Below are 14,707 nucleotides of genomic sequence, written 5' to 3'. Positions count from 1 at the left end.
GGGTCCGCGGCAGGCAAGCAAGGAAGCAAGTAGGCTGCACAGGGTAGCCCTGTCAAGCATCCTATAAACATTGTCACGTCTTAATAAAGCTTCCGAGTTTGCCGCAAAAAAAGAGAGGTAAATACGCCAGTGATGCTTGAACTTGCCATGGATGTGCACTTTAGTACATTGAACTGGTTCCATAACTTGGCATGGACGTGTATATACGGTTCAAAGGGCATTTGTATATGTCCGCGAAGCTGAGGAGGCGCGCTAGCATGCCATGGGGCCCGCTGTCAGTAACAAGGGCGTGTGGCCTGTTTTTTTGCGGGAAACCTCCGGAATTATTTTCTTACAATAAGGCCCTCAGGAGAAATTGACCAATTATAAAATAAAAAAGGGCGTGTGGCCTTTTTTTTGCGGAAAACCTCTGGAATTATTTTCTTACAATAAGGCCCTCAGGAGAAACTGACCAATTATAAAATAAAAACTAGGAGTATAACTATAAGATAGAAACTAAAACCAGCGACGTACCAGTCGAATGCATGCGGCTAGCCACTCGACAACTTCACATTTGCTGATATTTAATGATTCATAACCTTTATAAATATTTGGCCGAACAAAATAAATAAAGAGAATTTAATAATCCAGCAAAAAACAGCACCGATCTGTGACGCGAACATCGGACCAAAGCTTGTCGACCAGGCACGGATGCCACTCCAACCAATGAGTTTTCATGGATCAAAAGTACAAGTACTCTTTATGACTGTATAATAAACATAATTTCAAAACAATGCAAAAATCTTCATGTCATTTTAAAAAGAATTCACGTGTTGATTTAAAACGTATTCATAAAATTGAAACTATTTATGAATGATTAATTTTTTTATACGATTCAAGTATTATTCATGTGAGGATCTGCAGTCTAATGGCACACTAGGCTTGTATTTCTTTTTTAGGAACCACACAAACTTATATGCCATATAAACTTTTTTAAACAACACAGTTTTTTTGTTAAAGCATGAACACATTGATATACTACATAAATAGTTTATTAAAAATGTGGAAACTCTCAAATTATATGAGAATTTATTTGAATACATGAACATTTCTAAAATTACTTTAATATTTTATTAATGAAATAATTTATATACTTGTGTTGATGGTTAATAACTTGTTATGGTCCCCCTAAAACAACAACTTGTTATGCTCCCCTAAAACAAAAACTTGTTATGCTAAGACCTCTTCCAATGCAAAGGTGCTTAGATGAGGTGCTAAGTGCATTAAATACCTTAGCAACTCAACTTCCCAATGCATAGGTGCTTAACTTGTTGTTGCTAAGCACACTTTATTTAATGAGTTAGCACCTAAAGTCTTTCATGCATTGGTCAAATTGTTTCATTTAAGTGGTTTGCCTAGGTTCTCACGCTTGGCATTGGTTCTTCCTGGGGTCATCAAAGTGCTCTCTCTCCTTCTTAAATATTGTGTCATGTCATTTTTTCGCTTATGTGGCATGCTTAGCACCTGTCCACGGTGGAGCACTGGGAAGGGCCTAAGTAATACGCTTTTTTTGAGGGGTTGTTTGGTTTGGTGTAGTAAGCGGTAATAAATATTAATTGAAGTCAATGGTGTAGTTGAGAGTTGGTGGGTCTAACCTAACGTAACGTACCCGTGGGCCGGGGTTGGGTTGGCATTCCCAATCCAGATGAGATGTTGCATTGGCATTGGCAATCGCAATCGCAACCTCCACTGATTGCAATGCAAGCACCTGTGACCTTGACTGATGACGTACCATTGAGGCTAGTCATAGTGGGAGTAACATAAGTAGTAACATAGATGCCATATAAGCAAAAAAGATAATGTGTCATGTAATTGAAGAGAAGAGAGACAAATTGCATCACATAACGGTTCCCAATACAAAATGAGTCTACAAAGCAATAAATGAAGATATGTATGTTACTACACCTATGACACTTTCCACTACAAAGGTAGTAACATGGACTAGTAACATATGTATGTTACTAGTCTAAGTTACTCCCCACTATGACTAGCTTGATATATATAACGATGTAACTAAACAAATTCTTCCACTTGTGCATGCTAATCACCTTGGCTTCGTCTGTGTGCTACCCAACCTTGGTGAGATTATTAAACTCGCTAGGGTTAGAGTAGTACAATACATCTTGTCATGATTACGTATGTTCCACAACCTATAAAAGGGTCACATCTTTCTTCTTAGCCACGCCTACGATTCATTTTCCTCTGCTAGTATTATCATATTACACGCACGCACGCGGCACAAAGGACCAGACAGACAAACAGAGTGGACGCACTGGCGCACGCGTGCATTCATGCTGAATTGGAGCGTACCACGGAATTGGAAAGGAACGGACGGAGAAATTCCACCTGAATGAATTGATTCTTCTTCTTCTTCTTCTTCTTCTTCTAGGACTACTGCGTACGTACATGGAAAATCTGCCTGAATTCTGGTACATACATATGTACGTACGCGGAAGAAGGTTTCTCCTTGTCTGAAGCGAGCGAAACACGCATTGCCACGCGCGCTCTAATTCCTACCCATAACCAACTCCACGCGGCCCCGCTGCTCTAATTCCTACTCGCTCCTTTTCAAAAACGCTCTTATATTATGAGACGGAGAGAGTACTACCTACCAGTAATAAACAAACTAGTACAGGCAATGTTTTAATTTTTTTCTGAATTTTCACCCTTTCTAGGGCAACGCGCTAGATTTTATTGCTCAATGGGAAGATTTTACAGGGATGGTGTTGGTACCATGGGCCTACAGGGAGCCCGTGCTGGTCAGGCCCAGTAGGAATGTGGGCTTGCCACGCCGATGTCACCGTGGCTCATCACAAACGAGGTGGAGCAGCTGCAGTTGTGTGCCGCGACCGCGATGGTGTTTTCCAGGGATCTTCGGCAGTGGTATACCGAATAACTGACCCAATGGTGCTAGAAGCGTTGGCACTAGCACAAGACCTCAATGCTCAAGACATACTAGTAGCCTCAGATTGTCAGATGGTGGTGAAGGTCAATGATATAAAGCATGGGACTGGAGGTGCCCTTTCAGCAATCATTCATGAAATATCAGATTCCGTTAGTAGTTTACATTCTTGTATTTTCAGTTTTGAGCGTAGGAACCGTAATTTTGAGGCTCATAATCTTGCCAAGTTTGCTTGTAAGCTAGGTTTAGGTAGGCATGTGTGGTTGGGTAATCCCCATGACCCAACTCGTGTACCTATGAACATCCTGTTGAATGAATAAAGAAGGAAATATTCTCTCAAAAAATTAGTTTTTTTCCTTTTTATTTATATTTTAACGATTAATTTTTAGAAACTAATTTACTTAGAAAATAAAACCATGAATTTAGAAAAATGTTAACACAGTATAATAAATGTTAGAGCAACTACAAAAATTTAGCTTTTTAAAAAATGTTTGTGACAATGAAAAATGTTCCTGCATTTCGAAGAACTGTATATGATTTTTTTTCCAAAATGTGTATACAATGTAAACAAAAATTGCGTAATATAACAGAATGTTCCTTACGATTAAAGATTGTATGTGACGTTAAAAATAAATATTCTCGTGTTTCAAAAAATGATTGTGACATTTAAAATAATGTTTATACAATCTGAAAAAATGTTCTTGTAGTTTTAAAAAAATGTTTGTTACCATAAACATGCATTTCCGGACAGAGGGAGTACCTTGGACCTTGGTGAGATTACTCTATTAAACTAGCTAGCTAGGGTTAGGGACTTAGGGTGAATCTCCTCCACTTTGCTGGTAATACAATACATCCTGTCATGCTTACGTACGTTTCACATCTTTCTTAGTCAGTCCTACGCTTCATTTTCATCTGCTAGTTCGGGGTACTAGTTTAGCAGTATTATTACACGCACGCGGCACAAAGGACAGACAGACAGAGAATTAGTAATAGACGCAAGCAGAATTGCAGGTGTGTACACTAGCACAAAGGACAGACAGGGATACAAAGGTTCGACGGGGGGTCCCGTCAACCACACATGGCGCCCCACCTCAAGGGTGGTTGCCATCCTACCCAATCTATGAGCTTCAACATTTTGCTTGCGCCGTTCATGGCATATTTCACATCGGGGCAAGCTTTTGGAGGACCACAACCTTTCCAATCGGAGCGCGCCGAGATACGCGCTGGGCCGTCGGTTGTTGTCGAGCGACCCAGGCGCGGCCCGTTCGTCCATGTTTTCGTTGGTTGTCTAGTTACAGGCCTACGTCGTTGTTTATTTATCTTTTTTTCCTTGGTTGTTGGCTTTTATGGACGCGGGTCGGCGGGGATCCTATTTCCCGCACAGGTCGATGGGTAGCCACACCGTTTAGCCTGAGCAAGATTGGGCCGGCCCAAATAGTGAGACTCCCTTTTCCGACGATGATAAGGCTCTGGAACCATACCGCGAAGAAGCTGTTTACAAGAGATTTCATTGTAATTCTTAGTCATAGGAGTTACTTTATATTTTCTTGGATCTTAGGTCCAAATCAATTACCTGTAATTGTTATGAGTATCAATAAAGTCATAGGCATTTCTCAAAAAAAAAAAAGAGATAAGGTTCTGGAACCTTACCACTGGTTTTGTTTTTTCTGTGTTTTCTTTAGGTTTTTTTTAGTTTAGTATCTTTATCATCCTCATGTTTTTTTGTTTTTGAATTCATGAATAGCTTTTCTTTTTGGTGATTTTTTGAATTCAAACATATTTTGAATTTGCTATTTTCATGGAATCATGAAAAAAACAATTTCTCATATTTGGAAATATTTTTTAACTTTTTTTGTATTCTTCAACCATTTTTCAGTTCTGCAAACATTTTTTGAATTCATGAACAATTTTGAATTCTGCAGCTTTTTTTTGACATCGTGAACATTTTTTCAGCTTTTCAACATTTTTTGAAATCAAGAATGTTTTTCAACTCCATGAACATTTTTTATTTGATGTTTGTTTTTCTAACTGTGAACAATCATTAAATTCGTGTACATTTTTTCATATTCATGAATTGTCTTTTTTTAATTTTGTAAATATTTTGGGAAATTGCTAACATTTTTTAAATTTGCGAACATCTTTTTCAAATTCATATGTTTTTAGTTCATGATTTTTTTTCAAATATCTGCTTTGTTTTCAAATTTTTGAATATTTTATATATTTGTTAAACACTCTTTAATTTTTTTTAAAACAGAAACGACTGAAAATACAATGCTGGGTGAAAAAACGAACAGAAGAGTCATTTTTTTATTCTATGTGCTCTTCGTTATTTTTCGTATAGGTGGCACGAGTTGTACGGTGCCAAAGGAGTTGGGTATAAGTCCTATATGTGGTTTTTTAAAGAAAATTGAGGGTTGTACATTATTTTTTGTACGAGAGCATCACACCTCAAGGTTTACTAAAAAAAAATCACACCTCAAGGGTTTGCAACCCTTGTACAACATGTGTATACTTTAGAGAAAATTCCTTATATAAACACCGTTTTAAATTTCGTTTCCTATTTGACACTGGAAAACTTTTTCTTGTCTAAATTTTATGCCCTTTATGACACTTCCTTTTTTAAGCTTTAACATTGTTAAATGACACTTGAAAAGACTTATTTGCTCCTCATGTGGTATGTGACCAAAATTCAACGTGATAGTTTAGCTTCAGTATGCGACTCTGTCTGGATGGTGTTCGACATGATTTTGCACCAAAGAGAAGTTAATCACTGATTATTTTTCTTGATGCAAAACATACAGGGAAGGAAACACGCACCAGTACATGCATGCGCTAGCTCGCTTCGAAGCCAACAGTGGCTAGCTCACCACTTGAACAAGAATTTCGTTGCGAATAGAAAGGGTTACACGAAGGCCCGCCTTGTATTTCTGAACTTTTGCCACTAGACTAGATTGTAAGTCTATAATGAGATTTTCCAAAAACCAGATTTTTCTGTCCGTACCCAAAAAAAAAACGGAATCGATAAAAAAAACTTTAGTGTGGTTCAGTCGGAGCAATGGCTAACTATTACTCCTAGATGATGCAAATATATACCTACCTACTAATGAAAAGAGAACCGCTTCTTACCACCATAATTTTGTCTGTCCACCTCGCTCTCATAATTTTGATTTGGTCCGGTTCGTAAGTTTCACAAGTCAATGGGCCAGAATGTTTGTTATGGGCTGGTAAAAAAAGTCCAACCACACAAGCTGCCCTCCCCTTCATTATGAGGGCAGCAAACGACTGCAGCCAAGGGAAAAATTCCTCATGCATGTATTACAATTTCAGATTCTAACTAATAGTCTCACACTGCCTCTTCACATCAAATCCTAGCAACTTATATACATATGGAGTTGCCAGAATCAACAAGCCAACAAAAAGAGGGGTGAGATATGAGATCATGGCCACCCGGCAACATGCGGATGTGTAGGAGCCCGCATGGCCACCGGCGGTGCTAGGGGATCCGGGCGGGAGGAACAATGACTGTCGTCGGACTCCGAAAAGCGCGCGATGTGCAGGAGCCCGCCATGGCCGGCGGCGGAGGAGGAGAGCGGGGATCTCGGCGATACGGTGCAGGGGCTCTGCCAGCGGCGGTGAGGGCAGCCGCTAGCGGCGACACGTTGTGGGGGAAGGAAGGTCATGGAAATCTGGGTGGGAGGAAGTTACTAAAGGATAACTTCAAGCAGACGGGGAAAGGAAGGTCATGGAAATCTGGGTGGGGGGAGGTTAACGTGTTCTCCGAACAATGCATATGTTATCGGATTTGATGCTACATCTTTTTATTTTATGGTTGAATTTAAATTAGATTATGTCCCTCACGAACTCATGCTGGCTACGAGGACGTGAAAACTACAAGGGAAACAAACATCATACATACATGGAGAAGGATTAGTCAATGTTGGACTAACATATATACACTAGTGTTGGAGATATGCCCCAGAGGCAATCATGTATGATGATATTTGATATGTGTTTATGAATAAAGATAGTCCTTGGACATTATCAATGATGTGTATCAGCAAGTACGTGACTTGTTTGTGGGACTATGCATTGTATAATGACTGTCCTAAAAGGGCCTAGTCGAAAGGGCTGTGTGAACGCGCAGCCGACTAGACTAGCATATGACACGGTCGATGGCTTGGTCTCACTAGCCATGGAGCATTGGATGCTAACCGGATAATATGGACTCGGAAGGATCTGGTCGGATTCGACATAGTTGGATCCGAGTCGAGATAAGGTCCGAGTCGGACAGACCCAACTATGAGACGCAATGATATGTCATCTATGAGTCTCTAGTACAACATACGTTCTATGTCCTAAGACCTGAGCAGACGCATGTACTCGGGATGGTGACAGACCTGCTTTGGGCCGACCAAACGCTACTCCGTAACTGGGTAGTTACAAAGGTAGGTTTCAGGCTTGTCCAGACCCATGCTGCGAGACATGGTCGAGCAAGATGGGATTTGCCCCTTTGTTAGGAGAGATATACTCTGGGCCCCTCGTGTGATCCGACCACGATAAGCATGGCGATGCGACAAGGATTATGAGATAATCCGGATAGTGGTCGACATCACTAGAACGAGAAAGAGGTCGGGCTAGCACAAGGATGACAATCTCGCCTTGAGCGCGACAACATATATCGTGTGGCAAAGGGAACAGAAGTGTGATGTACAGGTTCGCCTAACCAGCTTCATAGTCTGCTTGGTGTTCGGCATGCCTTGCTAGAGGCCGCTACCAACCGTGCAGTTCGGAGGTGATCCAAACTGTGACCAAGCCGGCTTGAACCTAAGGGGTCGCGCGCTTAAGGAAGGAACCTACGAGGTCGGATCCGAGGACACTGGTCGGATGTGATCCGAGCTGTATTCGGATTGTGACCGAGTAGACTTGTGGGCTTTAGAATCTGTGCGAGGCCCAAGAGTTGAGCCCGCGACATATGCCTATATATAGTGGAGGTGCGGCACACTTATAGAGTTGATCGCTTCGGCGCCGTCATTAGGGCTTCGCATGTGTTGCAACTAGCCACCTCCACTCGCCGCCGGTTGTGTGATCGAACCTAGCAGTCCGCCGCACGACGTTCCTCCTGCACGCGCGGATACCGTTAGAGGTGGTGCACTTGCGCCGCTCCGGAGAACCTGTTCGCGGGATCCGATCGGCTACGTGGGAGACCGGCAAGGAGGAGACGACTCCGGGAACGCGAGGCGACTCCGGGAATGCGCTGCCTCAACTCTACTTCTGCTGCACGGCATTGCGCGTCTAGTGGTAACGATCTGTGATCCATTCCCGTAGCATATTTCTGGTTGTTCTGCGCGTAGGAAAATTTTAATTTACAGTCGACGCACCCTATCGTAGATCCCAACAACTAGTTAAGGCACACGCGACAAAAAACATATATGCACGTCCAATAGAGCTAGAATAGAGGAAATTGCATCTAGCCGTGAACTGAGGCTCAACAGACTAAGCAAAACAGAACGTTAGAATATCTATATTTCAAGGACTTCCGATTAACACGCACGGCAGAAGCATGCATGTCTGAACGCCGGACAAGATATACCATATTTTTATTTTTTTGATGTCAGTAACTCAAAATAAGCACTGTGTACTATAACTTTTATTATCAATATGTTAATCTAAAGATAAGATTGCTCATCCCATTAGTTGACTAGGATATCCCAAGTTTTGAACCAAGTAGTACCCCAAGGGATCCTATTGTTAATTGACCATTATTTTTCTATCATCAAACTTATCCTCTACTTATCCACCCTTATTGATGATAATTGACGTTTGCTTTGCAATGAAGTTGTAACTTAATTTTCTTCGTCGCAACACACATGCATGTTTGCTAGTTATAGCTAAAGTGTATGCTGAGATATTCTGATGCTCCATTAAGTACACAAGCATGACATTAATTAGTGAGTTAAAAAAAAGCATGACATTAATTAGTGATGCTTACGTACAAATAAGTTCTCGCTCGCTGCAACCAAAGAAAACACCGTGCATGAATGGGGCAAACGAGATCAATGGAGTTGGTCATATGGGGCCTTAGCGCGACGACAGCGGATGACAGCGGCACGCCTTCGGCTCGCTTCAGTGCTTTAGGCGTCCCTGGTGGTCTACGGATTTGAATGTATTTTTTTATTATTTCTAGTGTTCATTGTACTACCATGTTTGAAGATGAATGGATTAGAAATTTTCTCATAAAACAAAATGGAAGTCGGTGTCATAGGCCCCACAAACCCGATGGATAACAAGTTATGGGTCCACAAACCCCATGGATAACATGTGTTTTCATGGCTCGTAAAAGGAGACAAGGACTTGAGGAAATCCCATTTCCCTTGCCCTTGGGCTGCAGCTCCCTCGGCCTTTGAGCATGGCGACGAGCGTGATGGCACCGTTTCTTCCACGGGAGTTGCTGTACGCGGTGGCGTGCGCGGCCATGGATGCATGCATGCATCGCTATTATGGTAGGCAACCGCACACATGTGCAAAGTTTCAAAAGATCAACATGCAATAATGATACACGTAGGTATGGGCACGTATCTATAAGTGCTCCATTATCCAATTTGCCTCTGTATACCTGCATCAAAAAGTCATAAAAATATTATTTTATGTAATAATGCACAAAAACTCGTCGAACTGAGGGAGCGCTTCCTCGCTAAGCTCATTGTGGAGTGCGGCATCGGGTCATCTCCAAGGTCTCCTTTTTATTTGAAATCTTGTGCTTAAGTTGGGTTGTCGTGGATGCTGTTGTTTCGGGTGATGACCAACCAAGAGGTTGCTGATGAGATCAATGACACCAGAGGGACAGACATGCAGCTGCGAAGCATCTGACGGAGCAGCCGGTGAACAGGAGTAGCAAAGACGGCATCTCTTGCGTCGCTGTAAACATCCACTGCTAGCCGGGCTTCAAGTGTACAATTGGTTATATCCAGATTGGTTTTACAATTTTCTGTTGTTATTCATAGGATATAGTGTTTAATCTGGTTGGGAATAATCCACCACCCAAGGGGATAAAGGTCTTACGATATTGTTGTTTTTTCAAAGGAAGGTTATTTTGTTATTAGCTGTAAATTCTATTGCAAGTCCTTGCTTATATATGCATGTTTGTTAGCAATTAGAGAAAAAAGGATGGAAGGATCGCTTGTCAATCTGGCACCGCACAAACTTCCACTCAAGATGCGCCACCGGGTGGCGCTCCAGCCCCTAATATATATATATATATATATATATATATATATATATATATATATATGAGTGCTCGCTCGGAGCTAGCTCGGAGCTAAAAAAGATTCCGAGACACGTGCTCTAAGACGAGATCAGTGGAAGTCCATGTCATAGGCCCCACAAACCCCATGGATAACACGTTTTTCATCCCCTTGCTGCAGCTCCCGTCTTAAATAGATAGATAGATAGATAGATAGATAATCACAACATCCGTGTCATTGGAGCTTGAGCATGGCGACGAGCGTGATGGGGTCTTTCCTTGCTCCACGGGAGGCGCTGTACGCGGCGGCGGTCGCGGCCATGGCGTGGTGCGCCGTGCGGGCGGTGGAGTGGGCGTGGTGGAGGCCCCGGCGGCTGGGCCGGGCGCTGCGGTCGCAGGGCCTCCGCGGCACGGCGTACCGCCCCGTCGCCGGCGACACGCCGATGATGCAACGGCTCAACAGGGAGGCCAGGTCCCGGGCCATGCCGCTGGGGGTGGGGTGCCACGACGTGGTGCCGCGGGCGATGCCGCTCTTCCACCGGGCCATGCAGGAGCACGGTACGTATACGTAGCCTAGCCTACCTGCTCCATCCATCCTGCTTTCTGCACCGCCGGTTCATTACTTTTGAGATTTCTCTCTTTTCTTATGAAAACATGCTCACTTTATTTGAGAAAACTATATATTTTCTTCTCCCATACTTCTCTTATAAAGAATGTAATGGAACTACTGTTTTACTGTGTCAATTTTTTTTCTATGTAGTAGTACAAACTTGATCAAAAGTAGTTTGAATTATGACGAACCTAGAACTAAAATTAATTTAGAATGGACGATGGAGTATCATATTGAAATAAATGAGAGACCCAAGAAGGTATCAGTGTATATAAAGATTTCTAGGAAGAGTATATATTAACGGAAAAAGAGAGAGAGAGAGACAAGAAAATGCCATGCTGCATGATTGCATCCAAGGCATTGTTCCTATCGGAAATCAGAAATCTCTCAATAGTCAAGGAAAGCTACCCACATTACACTAATGTGATGATGACACAACTCTAGACTTTAGATCCCACCCTTCTTATTTTAGTGGATGCATATTTACCGTTCATTTACCATGGATGGAAAAACAATCTAACTATTATATACTAGCAAGAAACAACACTGCTAACCCCGCAAAAAAAAAGAGCACTGCTAACAAGAAGCTTGCTCATGCATGATTGTTTGGCAGGTAAGATGTCAATCACTTGGTTTGGACCTGTACCCAGAGTGACCATTACCAAGCCTGAACTGGTGCGAGAAGTTTTGTCCAACAAGTTCGGCCACTTTGAGAAGCTCAAATTTGGCCGGCTCCAGAGGATGCTGCACAACGGCGTGGGTAACCACGAGGGCGAGAAATGGGCCAGGCACAGGAGGATCATCAACCCTGCCTTCCATCTGGAGAAGCTCAAGGTGATACATACATACTATTTTTGTTGTGTTATTGATATGGCAAACTGGCACAAACTGTCATGAAACTGGTGTTGGATCAATTTTCAGCGCATGTTGCCGGCCTTCGCAGCATGTTGCACCGAGTTGGTGCAGAGATGGGAGGGTCTAGCCCTAGTCGCGGGCGATGCGCCGTGCGAGGTTGATGTTTGGCCTGACATGCAGAACCTGACAGGGGATGTCATCTCTCGCGCTGCATTTGGCAGCAGCTACCTGGAGGGCAGGAGGGTCTTCCAGCTTCAGGGGGAGCAGCTTGAGCTCTTCTTGCTCGCCATGACCAAGATGCACATCCCTGGTTACTTGTGAGCTCTTCCCTTCCTTGCTTGTTGCAGTTACTCTCCTTCTGCATTGCACATTTGCACTGCAGCAGACTGATTGTACTGATGCAACACATGTGCAGGTTGTTGCCTACCAAAGTCAACCGAAGGATGAAGCAGATCGCTGCCGATATCGAGAGGGTCCTCAAGGGCATCGTCGCCAAGAGAGAGAATGCCATGAGAGCCGGCGAGGCCACGAGCGACGACCTTCTCGGGGTGCTGCTCGAGTCCAACATGGCGCACTGCAGGGATTCGAAGGGCGCCGGCATGGGCATCACGACCGATGACGTGATCGGGGAGTGCAAGTTGTTCTACTTCGCCGGCGCGGAGACCACGTCGGTGCTGCTCACATGGACCATGATCCTGCTCTGCATGCACCCGGAGTGGCAGGACCGTGCCAGGGAGGAAGTCCTGCGCGTCCTCGGCCCCACCGGCACGCCGGACCACGACGGGCTAAGCCGCCTGAAGGTGGTCACCATGGTGCTGTACGAGGTGTTGCGGCTGTACACGCCGGTGACGGCCATCCACCGTGAGACGTACAAGCCAATGGAGCTCGGCGGCGTCAGGTACCCGGCGGGCGTGGTGCTCATGCTGCCGCTGCTCTGCGTCCACCACGACAAGGAGGTGTGGGGCGCCGACGCCGACGAGTTCAGGCCGGAGAGGTTCTCCGAGGGGATCTCCAAGGCATCCGCCGACGCACCGGCGTTCTTCCCCTTTGGGTGGGGCCCGCGGGTGTGCATCGGCCAGAACTTCGCGCTGCTCGAGGCCAAGATGGGGCTCGCCATCATCCTGCGCCGCTTCTCCTTCCAGCTCTCGCCGGCCTACATGCACGCGCCGTTCCCCGTCGGCATGCTGCAGCCGCAGCACGGCGCGCAACTCAGGCTCAAGACCCTAATTCACTGAGCCAGCTACTTATCACAAAATGGGATCCATGATCCATCTGCATGTCAGGAATATATTTATGTGTATATTTTTGGCTTTCTATGCAAATTGACCCAAGTTTCTCTACTAGTGCTTGCTCAAGAAAAGCGTCACATGGTGGGGTGGTTCTTGTGCAGCAATGCAATCTAACTAGTATTGTTATTCTTCTCGGATTGTTAGAGATTTTTTTTTTGAAACCGAGGCAAAAGTTTGGCCTCATCTCATTAATAAAAAAGAAGAGAATTGCCCAGTTAATGAACGGAAAACCGGGCGAAAACCGTCACAATCGCCCACAAACCTGGCCACACAGGCCAACCTAGCTACCCACATGAAGCACACACACGCCATCGAGAAGAGATGACCATCGTCGAGGTTGCCATTCAGAGTCATCGTCATCACTCATCACTCCTCCACGAGCGAGCGACTCCGACTTCACCCTGGACTAGACGGCCGCCAACAAAGCCATCGCCGCCGCAACAGATGCTAGAGACCATACCGATCCATGCCAAACAATTGACCACCCACGCCATCGGCCAGACAGCTCCGACTCTCGTGAAGAACACAGCAGGAGAAAAAAGCAGAGCTCGCGCCGACCAGGCCCCGCAACCGGCCATCCATCTCATGTCATCGTCACCACCAAGGCCCCTCCACGGCAGCTCCGACTTCACAACGATGCAACAAGACACAGGAAACCTCCCGAACACGTCAAAGAAAAACCCGACTATCAAAACTCTGCAAGTATCCAGCTCTGCACGTCACTGCCATCGTTACCAAACAAGCCACCACGTCAACAGATCCAGGGCCGCCGCCCCAGCATCCCCACACCAAAGCAAGAAGCCACTAACGTCGACAACCGAGCCGACACCTGAATGATGCCTTCAAGAAGGTCCTTATGCATGTATTACAATTTCAGATTCTAACTAATAGTCCCACACTGCCCCTTCACATCAAATCCTAGCAACTTATATACATATGGAGTTGCCATAATCAACAAGCCAACAAAAAGAGGGGTGGGATATGAGATTATGGCCGCCCGGCAACGCGCAGATGTGTAGGAGCCCGCATGGCTGCCGTCGGTGCTGGGGGATCCCAACGGGAGGAACCATGGCCGCCGTCGGACTCCCGAAAGAGTGTGCAGGAGCCCGCCATTGCCGGCAGCGGAGGAGGAGAGCGGGGATCCCGGAGATACGGTGTAGGGGGATCTCCCAGCGGCAGTGAGAGCAGCCACCAGCGGCGACGCGTTCCGGGGGGAGGAAGGTCGTGGAAATCTGGGTGGGTGGAGGTTACGGAAGGATAACTTCAAGAAGTCAGGGGAAGGAAGGTCATGGAAATCTGGGTGGGGTGGAGGTTAACGTGTTCTCCGAACTATGCTATGTTATCGGATTTGATGCTACATCTTTTTATTTATGGTTGAATTTAAATTACATTTTGTCCCTCACGAACTCATGCTGGCTATGAGGACGCGAAAACTAAAAGGTAAACAAACATCATACATACATGAATAAGGATTAGTCAATGTTGGACTAACATATATACACTAGTTAAGGCACACGCAACAAAAACATATATGCACATCCAATAAAGCTAGAATAGAGGAAATTGCATCTAGCCGTGAACTGAGGCTCAACAGACTAAGCAAAACAAAAGGTTAGAATATCTATATGTCAAGGACTTCCAATTTTTCTTTTTTGAAGTAAAAAGGTGGCGCGTGGCCGACCTTATATTTCAAAAAGGGCATGAGCCCATATGGTTTGGTTACAAAGCTTGCGATGTGCACCCAGGTGCAAGGCCACAAGCAGCCTAGGATA

At 44.7% G+C, this 14,707-nt stretch overlaps 1 protein-coding gene across 1 annotated transcript; it reads left to right on the top strand.

Annotated features, from left to right (window-relative positions):
* Nucleotides 1–10,405: 10,405 nt before the first annotated feature.
* LOC123179755 (cytochrome P450 72A15) lies at nucleotides 10,406–13,154 on the top strand. The gene is made up of 4 exons (XM_044591631.1): nucleotides 10,406–10,739; nucleotides 11,405–11,625; nucleotides 11,713–11,963; nucleotides 12,062–13,154. The coding sequence occupies exons 1-4, from the start codon at nucleotides 10,433–10,435 to the stop codon at nucleotides 12,879–12,881; spliced, it is 1,599 nt and encodes a 532-aa protein (XP_044447566.1). The 5' UTR covers nucleotides 10,406–10,432; the 3' UTR covers nucleotides 12,882–13,154.
* Nucleotides 13,155–14,707: the final 1,553 nt, after the last annotated feature.

The sequence above is a fragment of the Triticum aestivum genome, chromosome 1D (genome assembly GCF_018294505.1).
Source record: "Triticum aestivum cultivar Chinese Spring chromosome 1D, IWGSC CS RefSeq v2.1, whole genome shotgun sequence".
Taxonomy (NCBI): Eukaryota; Viridiplantae; Streptophyta; class Magnoliopsida; order Poales; family Poaceae; genus Triticum; species Triticum aestivum.
Note: the sequence above shows the minus strand (reverse complement) of the source record. Positions and strands in the feature narration are given on the sequence as shown.